At 39.3% G+C, this 22486-nt stretch overlaps 2 protein-coding genes across 2 annotated transcripts in view; both read left to right on the forward strand.

The window, feature by feature from the left end:
* LOC146647361 (T cell receptor alpha chain MC.7.G5) overlaps window positions 1-22486 on the forward strand; it is a 71964-nt gene that overhangs the window by 11036 nt on the left and 38442 nt on the right. The window contains exons 3-4 of the mRNA XM_085388982.1: window positions 1151-1159; window positions 16728-16782. Of these exons, the coding sequence (XP_085245108.1) occupies window positions 1151-1159; window positions 16728-16782 (64 nt within the window). The remainder of the gene's footprint in view (window positions 1-1150; window positions 1160-16727; window positions 16783-22486) is intronic.
* Window positions 7722-12191, forward strand: trdc (T-cell receptor delta constant). The gene is made up of 5 exons (XM_085389013.1): window positions 7722-7898; window positions 8059-8206; window positions 10140-10421; window positions 10698-10724; window positions 11340-12191. The coding sequence occupies exons 3-5, from the start codon at window positions 10271-10273 to the stop codon at window positions 11447-11449; spliced, it is 288 nt and encodes a 95-aa protein (XP_085245139.1). The 5' UTR covers window positions 7722-7898; window positions 8059-8206; window positions 10140-10270; the 3' UTR covers window positions 11450-12191.

Consider the following 22486-nt stretch of genomic DNA (forward strand, 5'->3'; position numbering starts at 1 on the left):
TGATGATAAAGTTATATGCATTAATTTCTACACTTTTTAGCATTTTATGGAAATATTTCTATTTTTATAAAAGAAAACATGACAGTTTAACACAATGAAAATAGTCAAAAAGCTACAAAAAGAAAACATTTGTGTTAATCTGAGTGCAAACATGTCAAATGTTTGAATTCACCTTTAAAATAACTTTTTTTGACTGATGTTCAGTTGCATCAGATAAAAATCCTCCTTTCTTCAAACAAGCCACACAGGCTGATAAGAAGAAACCTCAACCCACGTTCAGCTGCTTGTGCGACTCTCCCATAGAGAAACAGTTCAACAGTTTTTGTACGAGTGTTTTTCACCGTGTCGACGTACCACAGTGACTGAAGTCAGTGTGACACCTTTACAAAAACTCCCAACAAGCTTTTCTTTATATCTGAGCACTGTTCCTGAGATCACATGAGTTATGTGTGAAGTTTCTAACCTCAGCTTTTATGTTGTAGATATCTCCTGATGCTAAACGAGACTTTCCCTCGTTTGAGTCGTGACTTGCTGGCTGCTAATGAAACCTGCTGCTTAACTGCAAAACACTGGTGTGGTCACTCCAGTAAAAGATAAAAAACAGAGATAGTAAATGTAACTCTATGCAAAAAGGAAGAACAATATTAAAAATAAGGCCCTTATTGTGCAATATTCTACATTAAATCTTACAGATCAAATAATATTGTGCACAGTATAAACAGATTTATCGGTCTCCTGAGGTGAAACTGAGATTTAGCATAAAAAAAGAATTCAGAAGATGACAGCGATGTGATCCTGTGGATAGCAGCTGGTACTTCAGTGAAGAAGGTCAGGAGGCTCTTTGTTATTCCTATGATGCTCAGCCTGTTCAGAACACACCACTTAAATATAATTACAATAGTAATTTTGCTCAGCATGGCAGTAAAACCTCTGAAGCCCCTTTTTTAGACTGATGCTCAGCTCCATCAGATAAGAGCATCTGCTGTCTTCAAACAAGCCACAGAGAAGAAACCTCAAGCCGTGTTCAGCTGCTTCTGCACGTCTGCCATAGAGAAACAGTTCAACAGTTTTTGTACGAGTGTTTTTCACCGTGGATACGGGGCACAGTGACTGAAGTCAGCCTGACACCCTTACAAAAACCCATCCACAGCTTTTCCAGGTCTGAACGCTGCTCATGCAGAGCAGAAGAATAAAGTCCACAGGAAGGCCTCTGTTCAGTCAGCAGGTTCATACATATTTTGTTTGTTTTTAGGTTCTTTGGAGACTTTTTTAACCATCAAAATAAAAACTTTATTAAAAAAGACTTTAAAAGAAGCTCATGGAACAGCAAGTTTCATCCTTCAAACAAACCTTACATGTTTTTTCATGTTTAAGTCTTTGCTAATATGTTTGTTGTTAGATTGTTCAGACCAGTTTCTTACTTCCACTTTTTGTTTTTAATTGTAAATGATGTCAAACAGCTTGAATCTACTGGATTCATTTTTAAACGTTTGCATTGTCTGATTTGTGGTTTGATGTATAAACTTTACCTCGAGAGGAACTTAGCACTAAGATTGACTAAATAGAGATGAAGTTCAAAAACGTCAATTTTTACTCCAAACAAAAAATGTGGAGGTGAATCCAGGGAGGTAGGGGGGGGGGGGGGGGGGGGGGGGGGGGTTCTTGCAGGTCTGAGGGAAAGAAATCCACTAGAGACTGGAGACCAGTGTTAAATCCAAAGTGCTGTAATGGTGAGTGAGAACAGAAGGTGTGTAGGGATTTACTTTGAAAGGAACAGGATGCTGGTTGAAATCCAGGTAAGTTTTAGCATTGCAGGTTTGAGCTGGCAGGTGGAGAAGTTGAGGGAGGTGACTGAGGTTGGTTTGATGTGTCACCCAAAGTATACCAGCAAAATGCACAAACGACCAAACAATAATACAGGACAATAACATCAGTTTGTATTAAATGCAGTTAAAGCTTAGTTTTGATGTATTACTATATCATGACCCCAGGGACTGGTGTCCACATTTACTTTATGTCTGTTATATTGATTGGCCTTATCAGTTCACATTTCCTTGTATTTATTTTGTGTATATTATTTATATAATGTACTAATTTTGCTCTACTTGTACAATGACAGTAAAGATATTCCCGTCTTGTATGTGTGGGTCTTAAACAGCACAGTGAGGTCCGTGTATATTTGGACACAAGATCTGTTTATTTGCATGTTCACTGAAACATATTGTAGTTATAATTACATATTGGACATGGACTTAATGTAAGTAAGTCCACTTCTCTAACTACTCCTTGACGGTCACCTCAGCAGCTCACCTTCCTGCTCCAACCGCTCCTTCCTTTGTGGTAACACAGATCAGTGGACCTCCCTGACTTCCTCTCCAGCTTTTCCTCTGAAAGGCAGAAAGTAAGCACCGTGGCTCAAGCCTTTTTTTATTTCTCTGTGCAATCTTCTGGAAAAGATTATTCCTAACTGGTCTCTGCCCTCTACCCTGCACCTCCTCTGTGCGGCTCCCAGTCAGTCCTGCCAATGCAACATACAAACTTCTATTAACTTTGTTAATAAAAGACTTTTAAGCACAACCATTCCCCGTCTCCCTGTTTGGGTTTTGCTCTTGACTTGGTTTTACCACCAGTGTAGCCAGTTCATGACAGCTAAGTCTCTTTTCTGCTGCTGGAACTGCAGCTGCAAGAACACAACAAGAAATCCTGTTCAGTCGATCCATTTCACTTTGATCTCCAAACAAACTGAAGTGATTCCCGCATCTCCTCTAAGGCTGTGGGACAGTAAGCTTGAATATTGAAGGTCAGACGTGCAGGCATCGCATTAGAAACAGCAGCACTGAGAGCACACGCTCCCTCAGTTACAAAAGAATTAACTAGAATTAAAAAGCTTATTTTACCGCTATGTGCACTAAATGACCAGAATGCAGATTCTCTGCAGCAGATTGTCTTATTTGCAACAGTGTTACATTTTATTATATTTTTAAATGTTCTTTACAGATTTCAACTTTTATTTATATTCTATCATCATCATCATCATCATCTGTATTTCATTTTATTAGGCAGCACTCATAGGGATCATTTTAGGAGTCAAATGAACTACAACATGATCTTGCACATTGACAGCTGATGACCTCTGTTGTGATATCTGTTATGTCTGAGTGTAGTTTTAGTTTTGTGGAGCCAATGAATCCAAAGAAAACCTGTGTTGAACTTCATTTAACTGTCGATCGAAGACGCTGAAGATATTTACCTATTTGGAACCATGGTAACAGGGTTCTTGCTGATCGGAGCTGGCTTGGCCCTGACTTATCGAAGAATTAAGAAAGTGGAACCGGCTGTTCAAACCCCCACAAGGCTGCCCGCTGGGATTGAAACGATGGGACGAGGCGTGAGCTCTCAAAATGGGCTCATTGAGTGTTATTCTGAGTGTTCACGGCAGCTTAAAGCTGAGATTTCTAATAACACTCAGAATAACACTCAGAATAACACCTCTGAGCGAAAGTTGGATCACATCTTGGAGAAGCTCTCGGCGGTCGTGAGTTCTCAGAATCAGCTCTTTGAGCACAAGAATGACAACATCACAGAGCATAAGTTTGATAACATCATGGAGAAGCTCGCTGCTCTCCAACGGGAGATTGAGAGAACTTTGAAATTCTCATGAGTTGTTCGCACTAAAGAAAAAACCACCATCATAATGCGGCTATCCCTTCGGCGCCAGCTGTGGTCTCAAGGCTGGAGCTGAACAAAACACCCTGATAACAACTGTGTGATGACTGTTCTTCCCATTCCATGCAAGGCCACCTGGGTTGGCTGGAAGACTGTTTACTTAGCCTGGCAGGGCGAAGGACACTGTCTCAGCTGAACTCTGGACACACACACACATTTCACTGCAGGGCAACCTGCACGTGGCGAATAAAGCCCTGATTGATTGATTGATTGATTGATTGATTTGTAGTGTAGCTCTCTGTGCTAATTTGTAGATCTCTAATTTAGTAAGCCATTGTCGCAGCTTCGAGGTTTCCTATCATGATGCAAAATAACTGATAGATAAGAGATTTTCACCTCACTGACTGCAGGGAGCTTTGGCTGGTTTAACATCTGAGGTTTGCACTAAAAAACAAGTTCAGTATCCTTCAAACATCAGAACACAAAGGAAACTGTAACTGATAAAACAGAAAAATCTAAGCCCACTGAGGTGATTCAGCTGTCTGACTAGATGCTTCCTCAGTGCTCAGTGAGTGTTCACTGCTCCAGCCTGGTCCTGCAGTGTCCGCCCACTCTGGCTGGAGCCCGGAGTCCACACCTGCCTGGTCCACCTGTTCTTCATTGCTGGCAATCAGTAGGAGGAGCATTTAAGATCAGCATCTCCACCAACTCTCCTCCAGTCCATTAACTACCTTATGGTTTTTGTTGTGTTCAAATTTTTCAGACCGAACTTCAGGAGAAAGTTCTGTCTTTGAAAAAGATTTAATTTGCTTTGGCAGTTGAAATGAGAAGTTTACAGAGAGCCGTGGACCTCTGTGTGAACCAGCAGCCTGCTTTATAAGAAGGATAACCCTCAACGGGTTGTACAACTTTGTAGTGAGACAAAAACAAAGATTACTAGGCTATCTTGCTCCCACACGGAAGAGGCAGCCTTGCTGTCTTCCTGCAAGTCCTCCCCGTCCATGTCTGACCTCGTCTGGTATTCATTTCAATTCAGTTCAATTCAATTTTATTTATACAGCGCCAAATCACAACAGCAGTCGCCTCAAGGCGCTTTCTATTGTACAGTAGATCCTACAATAATAGATACAGAGAAAAGCCCAACAATCATATGACCCCCTATGAGCAGCACTTTGGCGACAGTGGGAAGGAAAAACTCCCTTTTAACAGGAAGAAACCTCCAGCAGAACCAGGCTCAGGGAGGGGCGGGGCCATCTGCTGTGATTGGTTGGGGTGAGAGAAGGAAGACAGGATAAAGACATGCTGTGGAAGAGAGACAGAGGTTAATAACAGATATGATTCAATGCAGAGAGGTCTGTTAACACATAGTGAGTGAGAAAGGTGACTGGAAAGGAAAAACTCAATGCATCATGGGAATCCCCCGGCAGCCTACGTCTATTGCAGCATAACTAAGGGAGGATTCAGGGTCACCTGGTCCAGCCCTAACTATATGCTTTAGCAAAAAGGAAAGTTTGAAGCCTAATCTTGAAAGTAGAGATAGTGTCTGTCTCCTGAATCCAAACTGGAAGCTGGTTCCACAGAAGAGGGGCCTGAAAACTGAAGGCTCTGCCTCCCATTCTACTTTTAAATACTCTAGGAACAACAAGTAGGCCTGCAGAGCGAGAGCCAAGTGCTCTAATAGGGTGATATGGTACTACAAGGTCATTAAGATAAGATGGGGCCTGATTATTTAAGACCTTGTATGTGAGGAGCAGGATTTTGAATTCTGGATTTAACAGGAAGCCAAAACAGGAGAAATCTGCTCTCTCTTTCTAGTCCCTGTCAGGACTCTTGCTGCAGCATTTTGGATCAGCTGAAGGCTTTTCAGGGAGTTTTTTGGACATCCTGATAATAATGAATTACAGTCGTCCAGCCTGGAAGTAATAAATGCATGAACTAGTTTTTCAGCGTCACTCTGAGACAGGATATTTCTAATTTTAGAGATGTTGCACAAATGGAAGAAAGCAGTCTTACATATTTGTTTAATATGTGCGTTGAAGGACATGTCCTGGTCAAAAATGACTCCAAGGTTCCTCACAGTGTTACTGGAGGCCAAGGTAATGCCATCCAGAGTAAGAATCTGCTTAGATACCATATTTCTAAGATTTTCAGGGCCGAGTACAATAACCTCAGTTTGATCTGAATTAAGAAGCAGAAAGTTAGCGGCCATCCAGGTCTTTATGTCTTTAAGACATTCCTGCAGTTTAACTCTTTGGTGTGTGTTATCTGGCTTCATGGACAGATAGAGCTGGGTGTCATCTGCATAGCAGTGAAAATGTATGCTATGTCTTCTAATGATGCTGCCTAAGGGAAGTATAATGTCTGGTATCTCCTCCTCCTCTGTCACAGAAAAGCACAATGTTATTATCCATTGTTCTACTGATTCTAAGTTCTGGTTCAGGACATCTTGTACGGACGCTCTAACCCAGAGACTTATTCTAACCATCTTCTGTGTGTGTGTGTTACGAACAACCCTCTGCAATACAGTTCCTACAATATCAGTTCGGACAGTCACGCCGAACGACGCTTTCGACCTTCAAAAGACGGATCGCCAACTCATTGAGCACATTTGCAGTGTGTATATAAACATAAATAAAACAGTTTTATTTATACTAACAAAACAAAGGTTTTCAATCCTAACATCATCACCAGGCCAAGAAGAAATTCTCTGCATGTTTTTGATTGAAACTAACTTGTATCTCTTCTCATGCTGAGTTACTCGCCTCCTTGGCTGCTGGAATACTGGAAACAGCTTGGAAGTTGCTTTCTCCTGATTCCCTCCCCTCACGTCTACTCACCTGCAGATTCAAGTTAGCCCCTCACCTCACCTGTGTTACTGAGATTTCTGATTTTCTCCCCTCCGATCATCAACTCTTCTCTCCTCTGTTGCAGTGTCTTTTCCTCGGAGACTCGTTGTCCCTTGTGCAGCAGAAACAGAGATCCTTCACACTACATCACATCACCATAACTTGTAAATGCATAATAAACTAGTGAAAACCAAACTTGCCTCTGCACTGTCTTTGGGTCCACGCTCTCTCTCCACCTGGCTTTAGCACTATGTTGCACAAAGATGATCCTTGAATTGATCAACTGGATTTTTCACAAGAACTGGTCTGCTATTGGTCAAAAAGAATGAATGGGTGCAATGACAAACTCTAACTTAAACTAAAGGTAACTACAAGAAAATCAAACTGAAGCAAAGGAAAACCAAGATGGCCACCTTCTATAAACTCCAAAGCAGGTGATACAATTTGTTTTAATAGTTGAGGAAGTCGGCGAGCAACGGCAGGTCCAACAAACAGCATCTCGACAAATATCATAAACTGTTTGTGTGCATGTCTGCTAGCTAAAGAGAGAACTGCGGTTTTTCTTAGCAAAGATAAATATAACCTAGTGTTTGCCGAATTCATTCTCAGGGATTTCAAACAAAATAAGAGGAAACTGGAAGAAGATGATGGACGGTTCAGCAGCCTTGTGCCACACACACACTGTGTTGTTGCCCTTCCAGTATTTCCCATCCATCTATACCTGTGCTCATCTATCAGCCTGCACAGGATAGACCTGCCTCGCACTCCTTGTACTACAAATAATCAATTTTTAGCACATTTACCAGCGTTTTTGTTTCTCCTGGTGTTTAATCTTTAATTTTGTTCATCTTTTTCCGTGTTCTGTATTTTCCTGCTCTTTCTGATTTCCTTGATGACTTTTCTGTGTATCACCTGTACCTGGACGGCCTCTCATGTCCTTCATTTAGCTCCTCTTCCTCAGTGTGCTTCAAGTTTCCTTAAAATCCCTCCTCTCCCTACGCAGCACTTTGCAAGTGAAGATATTTGTTAAATCAAATACAGTGAAGTGCAATAAGGTCGTGAAAGGTATTTGAAACTTTGATTTATGTGTTTGCAGCATTTATTTCCTAACATGCAGAAATGAAGTAAAGCCGTCAGTAAAAGACAGAGTCACAGAGAAACAGTCACAGTGAGTTTTTGTTCATGTGGCAGCGACTCCCATCTGCTTCCTCCTGCTGCTGTGACAGGTTTTTGTACGAGGGTTTTTCACTGTGTTGGGGTGGTCCACAGTGATTGAACATCCACACAGAGCTGAACAAAAACCCTGCAGCTTCATCTGAACCGTCTTTAAAACATGGAATCGGCCAAAGTTCAGAAAAACATCAAGAAACAAAACATCTGCTTCAGGTGAGTCTTCGGCAGCTCGAATTCTACATGGAAATGAACATTTCTTCACTTTTCTGACCCTCACGCCTCTGCTCTATGTGCAGGTAGACGGTTTTATATTTGTACTTTAACCTGATGAAAACTTACAAATGACTTTCTGATTGTTCCTCTGGTGTAACAGCTCAGTGTCTGTCCTGTGGAAGTGGATTTTTGAACGTGTTTGAGCTGCTCTGAGGACTTCTGACAGCCGAGAGGTTTTTGTACGGGGCTGTAACACTGTGATGCACTAACATTTGGAGATCCGATCCGTCTCACCGTCACCCCTAAAGGTAAGAAAAATCCCTTTTTCTTGGCTGATACAGTGAGAAATAATTTCCTTTCAAAGGTCTGTTTAGTCCAAAACAGAGTTTTTATGTTTTAAAGCTTGAACTTGATGGATCAGTAGTGGAGCGATGTGACGACGAGCTGCTGTGAGACAGAGCTGCTCTGCCTGACACAGGATGTCCTGAAAATGCCTTAAATCCTGTTTTCTGTTCATTCAAAGTGTGAAAGTGTCCAAAATAGAGTCAAGTCAGCTGCAACATGTAGCTGGTGTGTTGTAACTCTGCAAATAATGACAGAGCAAAGCCAAAAGTAAAACAAAGGAGAATAATCGGCAGTAAAAAAGAAAAAAAAGATGAACATTAGCTACAGAAACATGTCAACGAACCAACAAACTGTCAGATTTAAAAATCTGAAATTCTGTTTTTAAAATCGAGTTTTGAAAATATAAAATCAAACAAAGTCGGCCTGAATTCTCTGAAACGTCTTTGTTTTGATGAGTCTGGTGAAAATATTATTGAGTACAAATAGTAAAGATATATTTAATGTCTGTTCAAACAAACAACAAAACAAAATGTAACAGAAAGCTGCTGATAAGGACTGTAAAGCACAAAAAAGGCAGAAGAGTTATATATGCGTACAGTTTTAGTGACGTAAATAAAAGAAAATGCATCATGTTCATGAAGCTGCTTTTGCAAATTGGCACAGAGAAAAGAAAATCCTGGATAAATAAATAAATACTACACAGGACAGAAGTTCAGGTTTTGGCAGTTGAACACTTGACTCTTCAACATGAGCTCACAGTGACTTTCTGATTGTTACTGTCTGAACTGAAAATTAAGGTAAAAGCTGTAAGAAAAGTTCAGTTGTCGTCAAAAACATCAAATTAAAGCACTGAAGGTTCGGCACAGATAATACCTGTTTTGATATCCAAGCTTTCAAGGAAACACTCACATGTGATTATGTCATAAATTATGTGTAAAGCATAAAAAAGCAGAACTGAACAGTTTGGCCGAACGTACGTCGGCAAGTGATGATATATAGTGTGGACGCTGCATTAAACAAAGATAAGTGCATCTGAAAATAAAGTTTATACAACAGAAATAAAGAAGTTTAATATTTACTCAAACATTCAACCTCTGATTTTCATTTATTGGCTGTTTGGACCAAAATCATTTTATTTTATTTTTGTCGGACTGAAATTTGACTCTCAGGTCAAAGAACTCATCGTTAGTTATGTGAAATACAAACGAACATGATGGCTGGGTGTTATTGGCTCAATGTCACGGTGTTTGTGTCAAACTCTTAAATCCTAAAATAAAATGATTAAAGTGTTCGGAGCGGAGCGAGCAGCGTCTCAGTTCACTGTCGGCTTCCTCTCAGTTTGACTGTTAGTTTGTGTCCACAGGAGCTTCGTGTCAAACAGTCGGCTTATAAAAAACACACAAACTTAATAACTAATGTCAGAGCAGGCGACTAAACAGCTGATCTGCAGCCGGCTGTATGTACAAAGAACAACTAAAACTATTTTGTTATCCTTGAAGTTTAATGTACAAATTTTATACAACATGAATTTGGGGAAAGACTTTTGTGTGTCTTCTCCATCGCACAGTCTTTACTAACATTTAGACACCCTGGACACGAGCGCACTGTTCTTAGCTGCAAACTGCAACACAAACGCACAACAATTAAAGTCTAAACGTAACAGAACTGAAATATCGATCACAGCACTTCTAAATGTAGAATCAAGGATTCAGGGTCACCTGAGTCATCATGTTTGGAGTTATAGTGTTTCATAAGATTTCATTTAGAAATGTCAGATAAATGAACCTGTTTTAAAGCTGAAACATTAACGTTTGTCTTGTGGACACTGAAACTTGGTTATTTTCTACTTTATAACTTTGTCTGTGTGGTTTTGGTTTGTCCTGCTTTGCTGTGTAGATCGACCTAAAACGACCCCGTCCCTTCACGTTCTGAGCCCTCTGGCACCTTCTGCTTATCCACCGCTGCCCGCTGATGCTCTGGGCCCAGAGGTCTGTCTGGCCACTGATTTTTATCCAAAGGAAGGAGAAATGATTATGAATGTCAGGGGGGGCCCAGTCAGCGTGAACATCAGCAACGCCGTTCTGTCCACAAAGACTAAAAGCTACTACTTTGTTGGATTCAGCAACGAGACCATCCACTCCTGCGAGCTGTTAGGAGTCTCCACCAATAACGAAGCTGGTATGAGAACAAACTCACTGAAACAATAAGTAACGTCAGTGTGAGACTCATAAACTTTAAACTTCAGCTGTGTTTGTGTCAGACACTTTTAATCTTTTATTTTTAACACAAACATGTAAATATGGTCATTAATAAAAAAAAGATCAATAAAATGATTTCATGTCATAGACGGTTGAGACTTTGTTTGACATTTGAAATTTAAACCCTTCTTATATTATTTCGGGTAACAGTTCATCGAGCGTGTTTGTGATTAATGCACTTCATATTTCCACACAGATGACGCCTGCAGCAGCGTCTACCCAGGTGAGCGTGCAAACACACCTGCACACGTTCAGCTTCTCCACAGTCACATGAAGGAGATCGTCATCACTAACAGCATCACTGCTGTCGGGAAGATTTAGAATTCATTCACACAATGAAAGATTATTGTGTAACCTCAAATATTATATATAATATATAATGTCAGTCACACAAACACAAAACATGCAGTTCATATCAGAGAGCAGCAGAAAAACATCTGTTTGCTTTTTACTCAAAGTTTCATTTCCAAAAAAACAAACAACAACAAAAAAACAAAAGAAAAGAGAATAAAAGTAAAAAATAACTAAAGTGTAAATATGATAAAACATCAGTTCAGCCTCGGTCTCATGTGTGGGTGCTGATGCATCCGTGCAGAGAACAACACACTGATGTGTTCACGTTAACAAACAACATACAGGAACATAAATATAAAGAGTTGTGTTTATTAATTAAACTGCAGTCGTGAAAATGAATTTCTTCTGTGTCCTTTGTCTCTGTGTCGATCTGTGGTGACGATCGACACAGGAAACCTTTTTCATCTCTTTTACCTTCCTGTTGAAGTCGTGTTGGTGTCAAAGATTCAGTCCGAGCTAACGCGTCTGTCTCTCTTCTGTGTAGAAAAAGCAAAGCTCAACTTCTACCTGCTGGTGATGAACGGAGTCAGAGTGCTGTTCACCAAGACTTTGGCCTTCAACACCATCCTGACCATCAGAGGTCTGCTGGTCTGAGTCCATCAGCAGGTCGGCGACATCGGATCAGAGCTTCAGCTTCAGTTTCTTTCTCCTGTTTTTGATAAAAGCACAAACGTTCAGGAAGTCTCCTGTAAATTCACACTTATAGCACAAACATTTTTGGGTCTGATTTTAGGATCGTTTGCCTTCATATAAGAGCAACGTTTCAAATTCCAACAAAATCTAAAAGTAAACACAGAAATTTGAACCCAAAAGGAAAAACATGGAAACTCCTGAAACACATTTTTATCATTTTGTTGTAAATACATGCAAAAAACATTAAACCAGAAACATAAAATCTGTTAAATGTTTCAAATTATTTATACAAAATACAGCAAAGACTTGACGTCAGCGTGCAGCGTGGCTGTGCTGAGCTCGCTGACGTCGCCATCTGGAGCTAAACTTTCATTTAAACATTAGTTTGAAAGAACAAAGACTAATTAATGAATCCAGTCAACTGATTCAACATGAAAGGCCCTGATGGTCTCAACAAGAAGAACCATGTCGTGTGTTAAATCTGCTGATGTGTGAAAGTGTGAGGCGAGCTGTGCTGACAGCTTCGTCTTCACTCTGCTTCGTCCTGCTGTAAATACAACCTGTCAGCTGTTTGTACAAACATTACGTTTAGTTTTACTTCCTGTCGTTTGTAACAACATCGTTTGTATCTGATTTTTGTCTGTACGTTTTACTCTCCGCTCTCACTGAAACGTCGTTTGCTTCTAATACAAAATAAACTTGCTTGTGTTTGAATCGTCTCTTCCATTTCTGATACTGATTGAAACTTGGGCAGCATCATCAGTCACTGCAGGTCTTTGGTGGCTGCACCCTCACAGAGCATGTGAGCTGCCACAGGGTTAAATAAAGGATTGCTCTTTGATTAAAAGCTTCCCTCCAATCGGATCATTTACAGTTTAAGTTTGCTCACAGGTGAAGTCTCCGTCTTGTTGGACCTGTGACGTCGTCATCAGTTGACCCCGTTTGCCTCATCGTGCTTCACTGAGTCTTCCTGCTTTCAGTTGAAACCACAGTTCAACTGAAAGCTGAACAGTCAGACGTGAAGCTGCAGATAAAATCAGACAGAAACCAACAAGAAGCTCAGTTTCACATCGACAGGAAGCTGTGAGCAGCTCGTTTCCTCGCACGCTTTGTGCAACACTTTCACAGCGAGTTACGCGTTACAGCATCACACTGATCATTGAAGGGAAAACATGCAATTCTCTTGTTTTATTGTTAATTAACTTTGACTTTTAGCACACACTAAAATCAGATACAACAAACAGAAAAACATGTTTAAAACACTTTCGTGAGACAAATGTCCTGTTTTGATGGTTGTAAGAATTTCAGCGCTCGGCTCTGTAAAAGCTGCCGGAGGTTTCTCCTCTTCAAGCTCACAGATGCATAAATGATAAACTGTTCGATGCAGGAATCTTTGATTTCCATGTAAATCTTAAACCTCGTTATCGTGCTGCTTTATGGACATTTGGTATTGATCTGTGTACATGCTCCCACAAATAAAACATCAACCAAACACTGGAGCAGCTTCACCCTGAAAACTCAAACCTGTCAGAGTTGTTTCTAAAAACAGAAGTGACAGCAGCACAAACGCAGCTGCCACAGAGAGACTCTGCCCCCCAGAGGACGGGACAGGGAGAGCATCAGGTATGCTGGGCCCTGCACACCTGCCCACGTTTACAGCATTGTGGCCTGATGATGTTGGCTGAGTCTGACTGCCACAGGCCCGCCTAATGTGAGTCAGATGAATTAGGTTAGCAGTGCTGTGACTGAACTGTACTTAGCAAACATGGAAACTTGGATTAAGCTCAAATTATTCTGCAAACTGGGTCAGAGCCCAAAATACTCACTAACAGCCGGATCTTTTATTCACACTGTTTTTAGGCCACAGGTGAAGTTTGTCTGAGAAACAGGTCACATCAGCTCTGCTTCCTGCGTCTCACACAAACTATAAATGTAGTCCTGGATGAGTCTGTGTGTGAGAGAAGGAAGCAGAGGAGGCGTTCGTCCAGAGATCCAAGAGACGCTTCAGTCAGGCTTCCTGCAAACACACTGTGAGTTTATGTGTAACACACACACACACACACACACACACACACACACACACACACACACACACACACACACACACACACACACACACACACACACTTCAAACTGTTTGTCAGTCATCTTGTTTTAAACTTTCAGCTCATTTTTCTTTTACTTTTACACTAATGACTCATTTTTGACTGAATCATTTCCATCACATTAGCCTCCATCACTCTCTGCCGTGCATCCGTCTGACTGTGGGCACCTCCTCCTGTTATCCAGACAAACTCTCAACAGGAAGTGACATCATAGTTTACCTGCTGGGCAGCCTGTTATCAGGTTATCATGACTACAGAGTGGATTATCACCAAATATTAATCAGGTGATAGCTAAAAGCTAACGCAGATACTAGTTTGTACAACATCTAAATAAAAGCTCTGTTAGTGCCAGTAGCCGCTCAGCGAGCTGTATTATTGGTCGCTGGTTATTATTGGTCATTAAAAAGGCTCCAACAGCACAAACAGGGTCCAGAGGTCCAGTTCAGGGACTCTAATTAACTGAGGTGAAGCCGAGCAGACCACCTGTGCCACCATCCACCTGTCAGTCAAAGAGGCCACGCCCCCAATAATGCAAACATTAAGCTTAAAATCAGCTGTTATGAAGATCGAGGCTGTAAACATGTTTACGTCTGATGTGATGTGAACACGTAAGTGTTGCAGGACTGACTCACTTTTAGAGGAAGTTTGAGGAAGTTTGATGTTTGACAACAACTCCAACGATCAGCTGAACTGAACTTCAGTTCTAGTCTTAAACTGTAACACAGCTAAACTTCACTGATGGCCACAGGAGCTGGAGATCGTTTATACAGAATAATCCTTTCATGCAACGCTGATTATTTCTGCACCGCACTGTGACCTGTGTGAGCTCTTAAAAGCTTTAAAAAACAAGTAAATTTGAACTTTTGTAATCTGGGTTTTAGGCCACACCCCTCTGACAGAGGTGGCACTCGTGGGAATAACTGGATCAGGGGACACAGGTGAGCTGTGCAAACACAGATGCTTCATCCAGAGGAACACAGACAGCGTGTTTGGTTAGACTCAGTCTGAAGGATTAAGGTGGATATCTGAAAACGAGCACAGTGACTCTTCCACATCGTCTCGGGTAAGTTTCAGTTTACATGATTTTAATTTGAACAAACAGTGTTAAATTTTTTTTTTATTTCTACGTAAAAACAAACAAACAAAACAGGATAAACAAAGTCTCGTACAAATAAAATGGAACGACACAGAAAACAGTGAAAGACACAATCTTTGTGGAGGAAAGATCCGTTTTACTCTTTGATAGCAAAGCTTCTTTTAATGAATGTGTAATTATCTAAATGTTTCACACTGTCATCAGAGAAACGACCAGTTCATGCAAGAAAAGCAAACAAATGCAAACTGTGAAGGTGACAGGAGGAATAAAAACACTGATCACGGACAGAAAATCTGAATATTTGACATCCACACGAGTCCGTGAGTATTCGTCACAGTGTGAGTCACAGTGTGACGAATCAGAGGACAGACAAACTTTATTTTGGCAACGGAACCAAACTCACTGTAGAGTCAGGTAAGAGTTTTCTTTGCTTAAATGATTTTAGACTTTAAAAATAACTTTCATTTGTATTTTTTTTAGTTTATTACTTTTTGTAGATTCTAACTAGTGCAAACTGAGATGGTTTCATGCAGTCTCAGTGAGAAACATCAGCTCACAGTGTGAAGCTTCAGCTCAGCACAAAATGTGAAACATTCAGAGAAGAAGAAACAAACACTGAATGAAAACAGCGCAGAAAGTGTCAATACAGAACCTGCAGTCAGGAGTTTTATTCGCTTTCAATTTTGTCTGATTCGTTCGGATTGAGTGAAAAAAACATCAAAAACAGTAAAAACTGCGACACAAGTTTGAATATCTGAGACAAATAATTAAAATAACACATAAACAGATGTCCTGAAGATTAACGAAGAGACACAACAACAGCAGGAACAGAGCGCAGCAGTATTTGTCACAGTGTGTGTTACTGTGTGACTGGAGGGAACGACAAAATTTACTTTGGCAAAGGAACCAAACTGACTGTAGAAACAGGTAGGAGGACGTTTGCTTTCTTTAGTGTTTCGTTTTTGTGCGTCTATAGAGAGTTTATGTGTGTGTTGCATTTGTGTATTTATAGAACTGGACAGATTTTGATTGATAGAAATAATCAGGCTGTGAGCAACACAGACAAACACATGCAAATAAAATAAGAGTTTAAAATGAATTCAGATTTGTTGATTAAACGATTAAATGTTCAACAGCGTGAATAAAAATATGACTCATGCTACTGTAAAACAATGAGATCAGTTAATAAATGAACCCAACAGAAGCACAAACAGATGCAAATTTGTCCATAAACACCATAAAAATATGAAATAAGTTAAATTTCCAGTGAAAACATCAAATGTAAGCTGTGAAAGACAAAAGTGGTATTTGTCACAGTGTGTGTTAGAGTGTGAATCAGGGAGGAAACAGCAGACTTTATTTTGGCAAAGGAATTAAAGTGACAGTAGAGGCTGGTAAGATGATTATATTTCTTCATTTTTATGACTAACACTGTGAAACGAGCGACTCGGTTAAATGTTTTAATATTTTACTGAAACCATCCAGACTCTGCAGACAGTAACCATGGATACACGAGCACCGTGTGTTAGACGGATTAATGAAAGAAATAAGCACGACATGAAAGTGAGTGAAAATCTAAAGCTGACCTGAAACATGGTGCAGCAGTTTTTGTCACAGCGTTTGCTGCAGTGTGACGAGAGGAAACGACAAGCTTGTCTTTGGCAGCGGCGCCAAACTGAGCGTAGAGACGGGTAAGATTTAACGTGGAGTCGGGTTTACGATTTTATGATCAGCTCAGAGTCTGCAATCACTGTTTGCATTTATTGAATATTACATATTTGAAAGGTTTTCGCTCAGTTTGATGGGCTGACACTGCAGGCTGACGACTGTCTGGGAAAATAACGCAGTTAAAAACACGATTGGTGATCCTGAGTTTAAATGTTGGGATGAAACGACTAAACTGGTTTAAACAGATGAAAACAACACAGAATGAGACTGAGTGCAACATTATAAATGACACAGAATAAATAAACAGAAACATCTGGAGAATAACGGGAGCAGCAGTATTTGTCACAGTGTGTGTTAGTGTGTGACTCAGGGAGGAAACTACAGGCTTTATTTTGGTAAAGGAACCAAACTGATCGTACAAACTGGTAAGAAGAAGATTTCTTTATTATTTCATGATTTACATTTTTGTCTCATTGAAGTTGAATTTAGGCTGCAGATCGTGAAGTAAAACATATGAACACATTTATAAAATGATTTCCAAACAGAAACAACCAAGTAAACCAAAAGATAAAAATCATCAAAAAGACGTCAGCATGAAATCTGGAAACAAATACAGATTCATGCAAAAACAACAAGATGAATAAAAACCAAAAGGTTTCAGTGAAAATCAAATAGAAGCTTAGTCCTCATACAAACAAGGTATTTGTCACAGTGTGTGTTACTGTGTGAATAACCAGGGAGGCAAAATGACTTTTGGGAGAGGAACCAAACTGATCGTACAAACTGGTAAGATTAAAAAAAATACTTTTATTGGTCTTAGTGTTGATGGTTTTATTGGTGCAAACTGGTTGCAAATGGAAATAAATAACATTTGTTTATTTTATGTGACTTTTAACGTAAAAAACAAACCAAACACTGAGACTCTACAAAGACCTGATGTGAAACGTGATTAATAACTAACAGATACATAAAGTAGGACAGATGGGAGATAAAAACTGTGCAGCAGTATTTGTCTCAGTGTTTGTTACTGTGTGAATAATCAGGGATCAACCGGCAGACTTTATTTTGGCAAAGGGACCAAACTGACTGTAGAAGCTGGTAAGACTCAGATTTCTTTTAATGATTTCACACTTTGCAGATGCAAACAGCTGCAGACAGTAATCCTGTCAGAAAGGAAAGAACAGTTTATTCTGTGGCATTAAAATGAACAAATATCAGCTCTGCTTTCATCAAAAAAATCTGACAAAAAAAACATTCAAAAGATGAAAAATAAATAAAACGAAATCAAGAGAATAACAAATCTTGATACAAATAGAGACGAACATAAGAAACAACAACACTGTAGCAGAAATGTGAAACGAGCTCAGCCCTGTCAGTATTTGTTGGCGTGTGTGTGACAGTGTGACTGATCAGGGAGCAAGGAAACTTTATTTTGGCAAAGGGACCAAACTGACTGTGGAAGCTGGTAAGATGCTGATTTTCATGAAATTACTTCAAGTCGTTTTGTTTTCGCTGTAATTTTAAAATGAGTTTATTAGAGCTTTATTTGGAGCGAATAAGAAACAAGAAGAAAATTCAAATCAAACTGAGGAAACGTGTCCAAACCTGCAGCTGACGACAGACAATGATCACAAACAGGTTCAGAAACGTTTTCAGATCCACAGAAACAAAATAAACGACTCTTATAATTAGATGAACATGAAGAACCGTGGAGTAGAAACAGACGTGAACACAGACACAGAGCAGCTGGCACACAGCAGTTTTTGCCGGTGTGTGTGTTACTGTGTGAATCAGGGAGCAGGCAAAATGACTTTTGGGAGAGGAACCAAACTGATCGTACAAACTGGTAAGATTAAAAAAATACTTTTATTGGTTTTAGTGTTTTATTGGTGCAAACTGGCTGCAAAAGGAAATAAATAACATTTGTATATTTTATGTGACTTTTAACGTAAAAAACAAACCAAAAACTGAGACTCTACAAAGACCTGATGTGAAACGTGATTAATAACTAACAGATACATAAAGTAGGACAGATGGGAGATAAAAACTGTGCAGCAGTATTTGTCTCAGTGTTTGTTACTGTGTGAATAATCAGGGATCAACCGGCAGACTTTATTTTGGCAAAGGGACCAAACTGACTGTAGAAGCTGGTGAGACTCAGATTTCTTTTAATGATTTCACACTTTGCAGATGCAAACAGCTGCAGACAGTAATCCTGTCAGAAAGGAAAGAACAGTTTATTCTGTGGCATTAAAATGAAGAACAAATATCAGCTCTGCTTTTTCCAGTTTATTAAAAAAACTGATGAGAAATTCAAAAGATGAAAACAAAGAAAGTCAAAATGAGTTTAAGCGGAACTTAAAAAAGAGACATTTGCAGTGAAATCCATCAACAAATAAATGAACCGTGTCAAAAACTGCAGCCGAGGACAGAAAATGATGACAAACAGGTTCAGAAACGTTTTCAGATTCACAGAAATATCATCAATTACTGCTGAAATTAGCTCAGAATGAAGAACCATGGAGTAAACATAGATATGGATAAAAAGACATAGATATGCTGGCACACAGCAGTTTTTGCCGGTGTGTGTGTTACTGTGTGAATCAAGCAGGAACCAAAATGACTTTTGGGAGAGGAACCAAACTGATCGTACAAACTGGTAAGATTAAAAAAATACTTTTGTTAGTCTTAGTGTTGATGGTTTTATTGGTGCAAACTGACTGCAAATGGAAATAAATAACATTTGTTCATTTTATGTGACTTTTAACGTAAAAACAAACCAAACACTGAGACTCTACAAAGACCTGATGTGAAACGTGATTAATAACTAACAGATGGGAGATAAAAACTGTGCAGCAGTATTTGTCTCAGTGTTTGTTACTGTGTGAATAATCAGGGAGCGAACAGAGTTTTCTTTGGCAGTGGAGCCACACTGATGGTAGAAAGCGGTAAGACTTTTTTATTTTCATGATTTTACACATGTTTCATTAAAGAAGCTTCAGTTTTAGTTGATGCAGACTGTATGTGCAAGCAAAGTTAAGTAAAATGAGTTTTAGGAGGTGAGCAAATCCAAGATGGAGTAAAAAGAAAAAGTAGGGAAAGAAAATAATTTAAACTAAATAAATTAGAAAAATGACAATAAATAAAAAGGAAAACATTCTGAAAAGAAATGCTGAACAAAAAGTCTTAACGTTATAAAAACTGATAAACTGAGACTCCTGTTGGTGAAAGTGAGGTTTGTGAGTTTTACAGTTTTTTACATTTGTAGGGCTAAGGAGGAAAAATGAGAGGTGACGAGCAGACGTTAAAGTTTTGTATTATTCTGACTCAGATGGGAGAAAACTGAGCAGTTAAACTGGTCCCAGTGCAGGCAGCGGTTTTTGCTGAGCGCTGTATCTTAGTGTGACTGGTCAGGGAGGCTACAGGACCGTGTTTGGACCAGGAGTAAAACTCAGTGTAGAGTCCAGTAAGTCACTTTAAACGATGTAAAACATGAACTGAAGCTGCAGATCACAGAAAATGTTAAATACTGTGATCATCCAGGATTATGTGTTTGATGCACACGAATCTCAATGAAAGCCTGATTTTTACAGATCTGTCAGTAACACATGAACTTAAACAACATTTAACCCAAGTTATTTAAAGTTTCTGCAAAACACTGAATATTTTCACTTATTTAAGTAGCAGAAGCTGAAAACTAAGTCAAACAGAAAACTGTTAAATAATGATTCTGCTGAAAGTCGAATGTTTGTTTGAACTTTAAAATGAGGACAAACGTGCGTGATAGCTGTTTATAAGTGACTATGATGCAGCTGTAATTAGACCTGATTACATGTTGGACGGTTCAACATTAACTTTGTCTTTCTGTCCACACGGCTGCCTCCAGCTGTTCACTGCCATAATATTAAACACATGTTTCTGTCATTTGAAACCAGTCAGTGGATTAAAAACGAATCATCAGGAACCTTTCACTAAAAGATGAATGTGAGGTTTTTATCACACTGTTTGTCAGTGTGTGAGAGGAACTACAGACAAACTGATCTTTGGCCGAGGAACTCGACTGAGCGTTGAATCGGGTAAGATTTTATCGATTTTATAGATTTTATAGACTTAAAACATAAAATCAGAGGAGACAATACTTTAATCCAACACAGAGTTCAGTTTTTAATGATTTATATTTAGTCATTAAGGTTTCTTTAAAAAGGTAAATCCCTGTTTTAGTGCAATGAAAATATTTCAATCATCAAATCCTGAAACAATTCAAAGTTAAGACTGAAACATGAGTTTGAACTTTGGGAGGTTTTTATTCAGCGATCAGTCACAGTGTGAAAGGAAATGCACAGAAAATGATTTTTGGCCGAGGAACTCGACTGACTGTCAACTCCGGTGAGCTTAAATATATATTTAACAAATATGTAGGACATTATGTGCAGAACAACATGATTTTATTTTTAGAGCTCAAAGTCCAGTTCAACACGTGTGAAGGTTTCGCCATCAGAACGAGTCAAAGTGAAACTGTTGTAATGCAGAAACGATGGTTAGGTCCTGAACCTGTCACAGATTCTTTTCTATGAGAGACGTGAAGTTTTCATTCAGAAAAAAAGTTCATTTCAGTGTAAAAAGTAAAATATTCTCCTGAACGAGGACTGGAAATAAAAACTCTAATCAAAGAAGATCTGTAACTACAATCTCCCGTCATGTTATCTGTCAGTGCGGTTCAGTCATGCTGCACCGCTGTCAAGTTCACAGCCTGTTAACCAGTTTAATTTTGACAGGACTTCATGGTAGAAGCAGGCAAAATGTTTTAAACTGAGTCTCCACGTCAGACATTTTACTCCTCGTCTGCTCGGTGAGATGAAGGTGGTTCTTCAAAAACAAACAATCTCAGCATTGCTGCCATTTCTGTCTATAATAATGTCTCAGTGAATATTTCTTAATGATTGTGTTTACACCAAAACAAAAGTAGAAAGACTGTGAGAGGATTTGAGTCAGCTGTCAGTCACTGTGTGAGAGGAAGTGCAGAGAAACTCATCTTTGGTGGAGGAACTCGGCTGATGGTCGAATCAGGTCAGTTTAGACTGAAAGTTTCATTAATCTGCTGATAAAGACAAAAATCACGACAGGATAAAAGAAAATATGAAATCATTTAATGACTTAAACATTTATTCTAAAGAGAGAGAAATGTAACTGTAACTTGTTTCAACAGTAAAAGTTACATTTGTTTCATGAAGAGAATATTATGAAAACAAAACAAACATAACAGCAAAAGTTATTTCTTAATCTGGAACAAATGTTTTCATGTACTGGCAGCACAGAAGTAAAGAAAGAAGAAATCTTTGAAACACTTGGATTCAGTTTAGTAACAAACAGACAATTAAAGGCTTAAAACTGTGTCATGGTTTAGTCGACGGTGTGGATACTGGAAGCACAGCACTGGTGTTTGGATCAGCGCAGACTAAATGTCCACGTCTGTGAGTTTAACACTAGAATCAGTCACAAGACTGAATTTCTATTTCTCATATTCTAATAGTGGAAGCACGGCGTCAACGCAGATACTTTACAGTCAGTGTGAAAATCACCTTCAGCTCAGGAACGTTTCTGCCAGCAAAGAATTTAATAGAACAGAAGGAACGACACAGAAGCAGAACCAGGTTTTTGTTTCGTCGTGTGTCATGGTGTGAATACTGGGGGCGGTTATGGCAAACTGGTGTTTGGATCGGGCACCAGACTGAACGTCCAGAGCCGTAAGTTTCAATTCAATTATTAAAGCTGCTGGAATGTAGTTTTCTTCTTCTACTAAACGTATTCAGCAGAATCATGACACTCGTTTAATCAGCCTTTCCCTCGATTTGTGATGATGTAACAGTCACACCTGACATAGAGAATGAGCTTATGTGTTCAGTTAAACTTGTTGGAAATGAACTAAACTGATGGCAGCGTCCATTAATCCAAACAAACAGATACAGATAAACATAAAAAATATTTAGTATTTAATAATCTTTTCTTTCTTTTTGGCAGAGTGAAAATAATATCAGAACCATAAGAAATCATGATAACTGTCCACAATCTAACAACTGCATTAAACTTAAAAAGCTTTAAGAAAATAAACATCATGAACATATTATTCTG

The sequence above is a fragment of the Rhamphochromis longiceps genome, linkage group LG18 (genome assembly GCF_057381845.1).
Source record: "Rhamphochromis longiceps isolate RC_006_pf linkage group LG18, R_longiceps_female_GT1.1, whole genome shotgun sequence".
NCBI classification, from domain to species: Eukaryota; Metazoa; Chordata; class Actinopteri; order Cichliformes; family Cichlidae; genus Rhamphochromis; species Rhamphochromis longiceps.

Excerpts from the sequence above, each read along its gene's own strand:
- trdc (XM_085389013.1), top strand. The coding sequence starts at position 10,271 with ATGATTATGAATGTCAGGGGGGGCCCAGTCAGCGTGAACATCAGCAAC. Across the intron at positions 10,422-10,697 it reads CTCCACCAATAACGAAGCTG|ATGACGCCTGCAGCAGCGTC; the intron begins GTATGAGAACAA and ends ATTTCCACACAG. Across the intron at positions 10,725-11,339 it reads CTGCAGCAGCGTCTACCCAG|AAAAAGCAAAGCTCAACTTC; the intron begins GTGAGCGTGCAA and ends TCTTCTGTGTAG.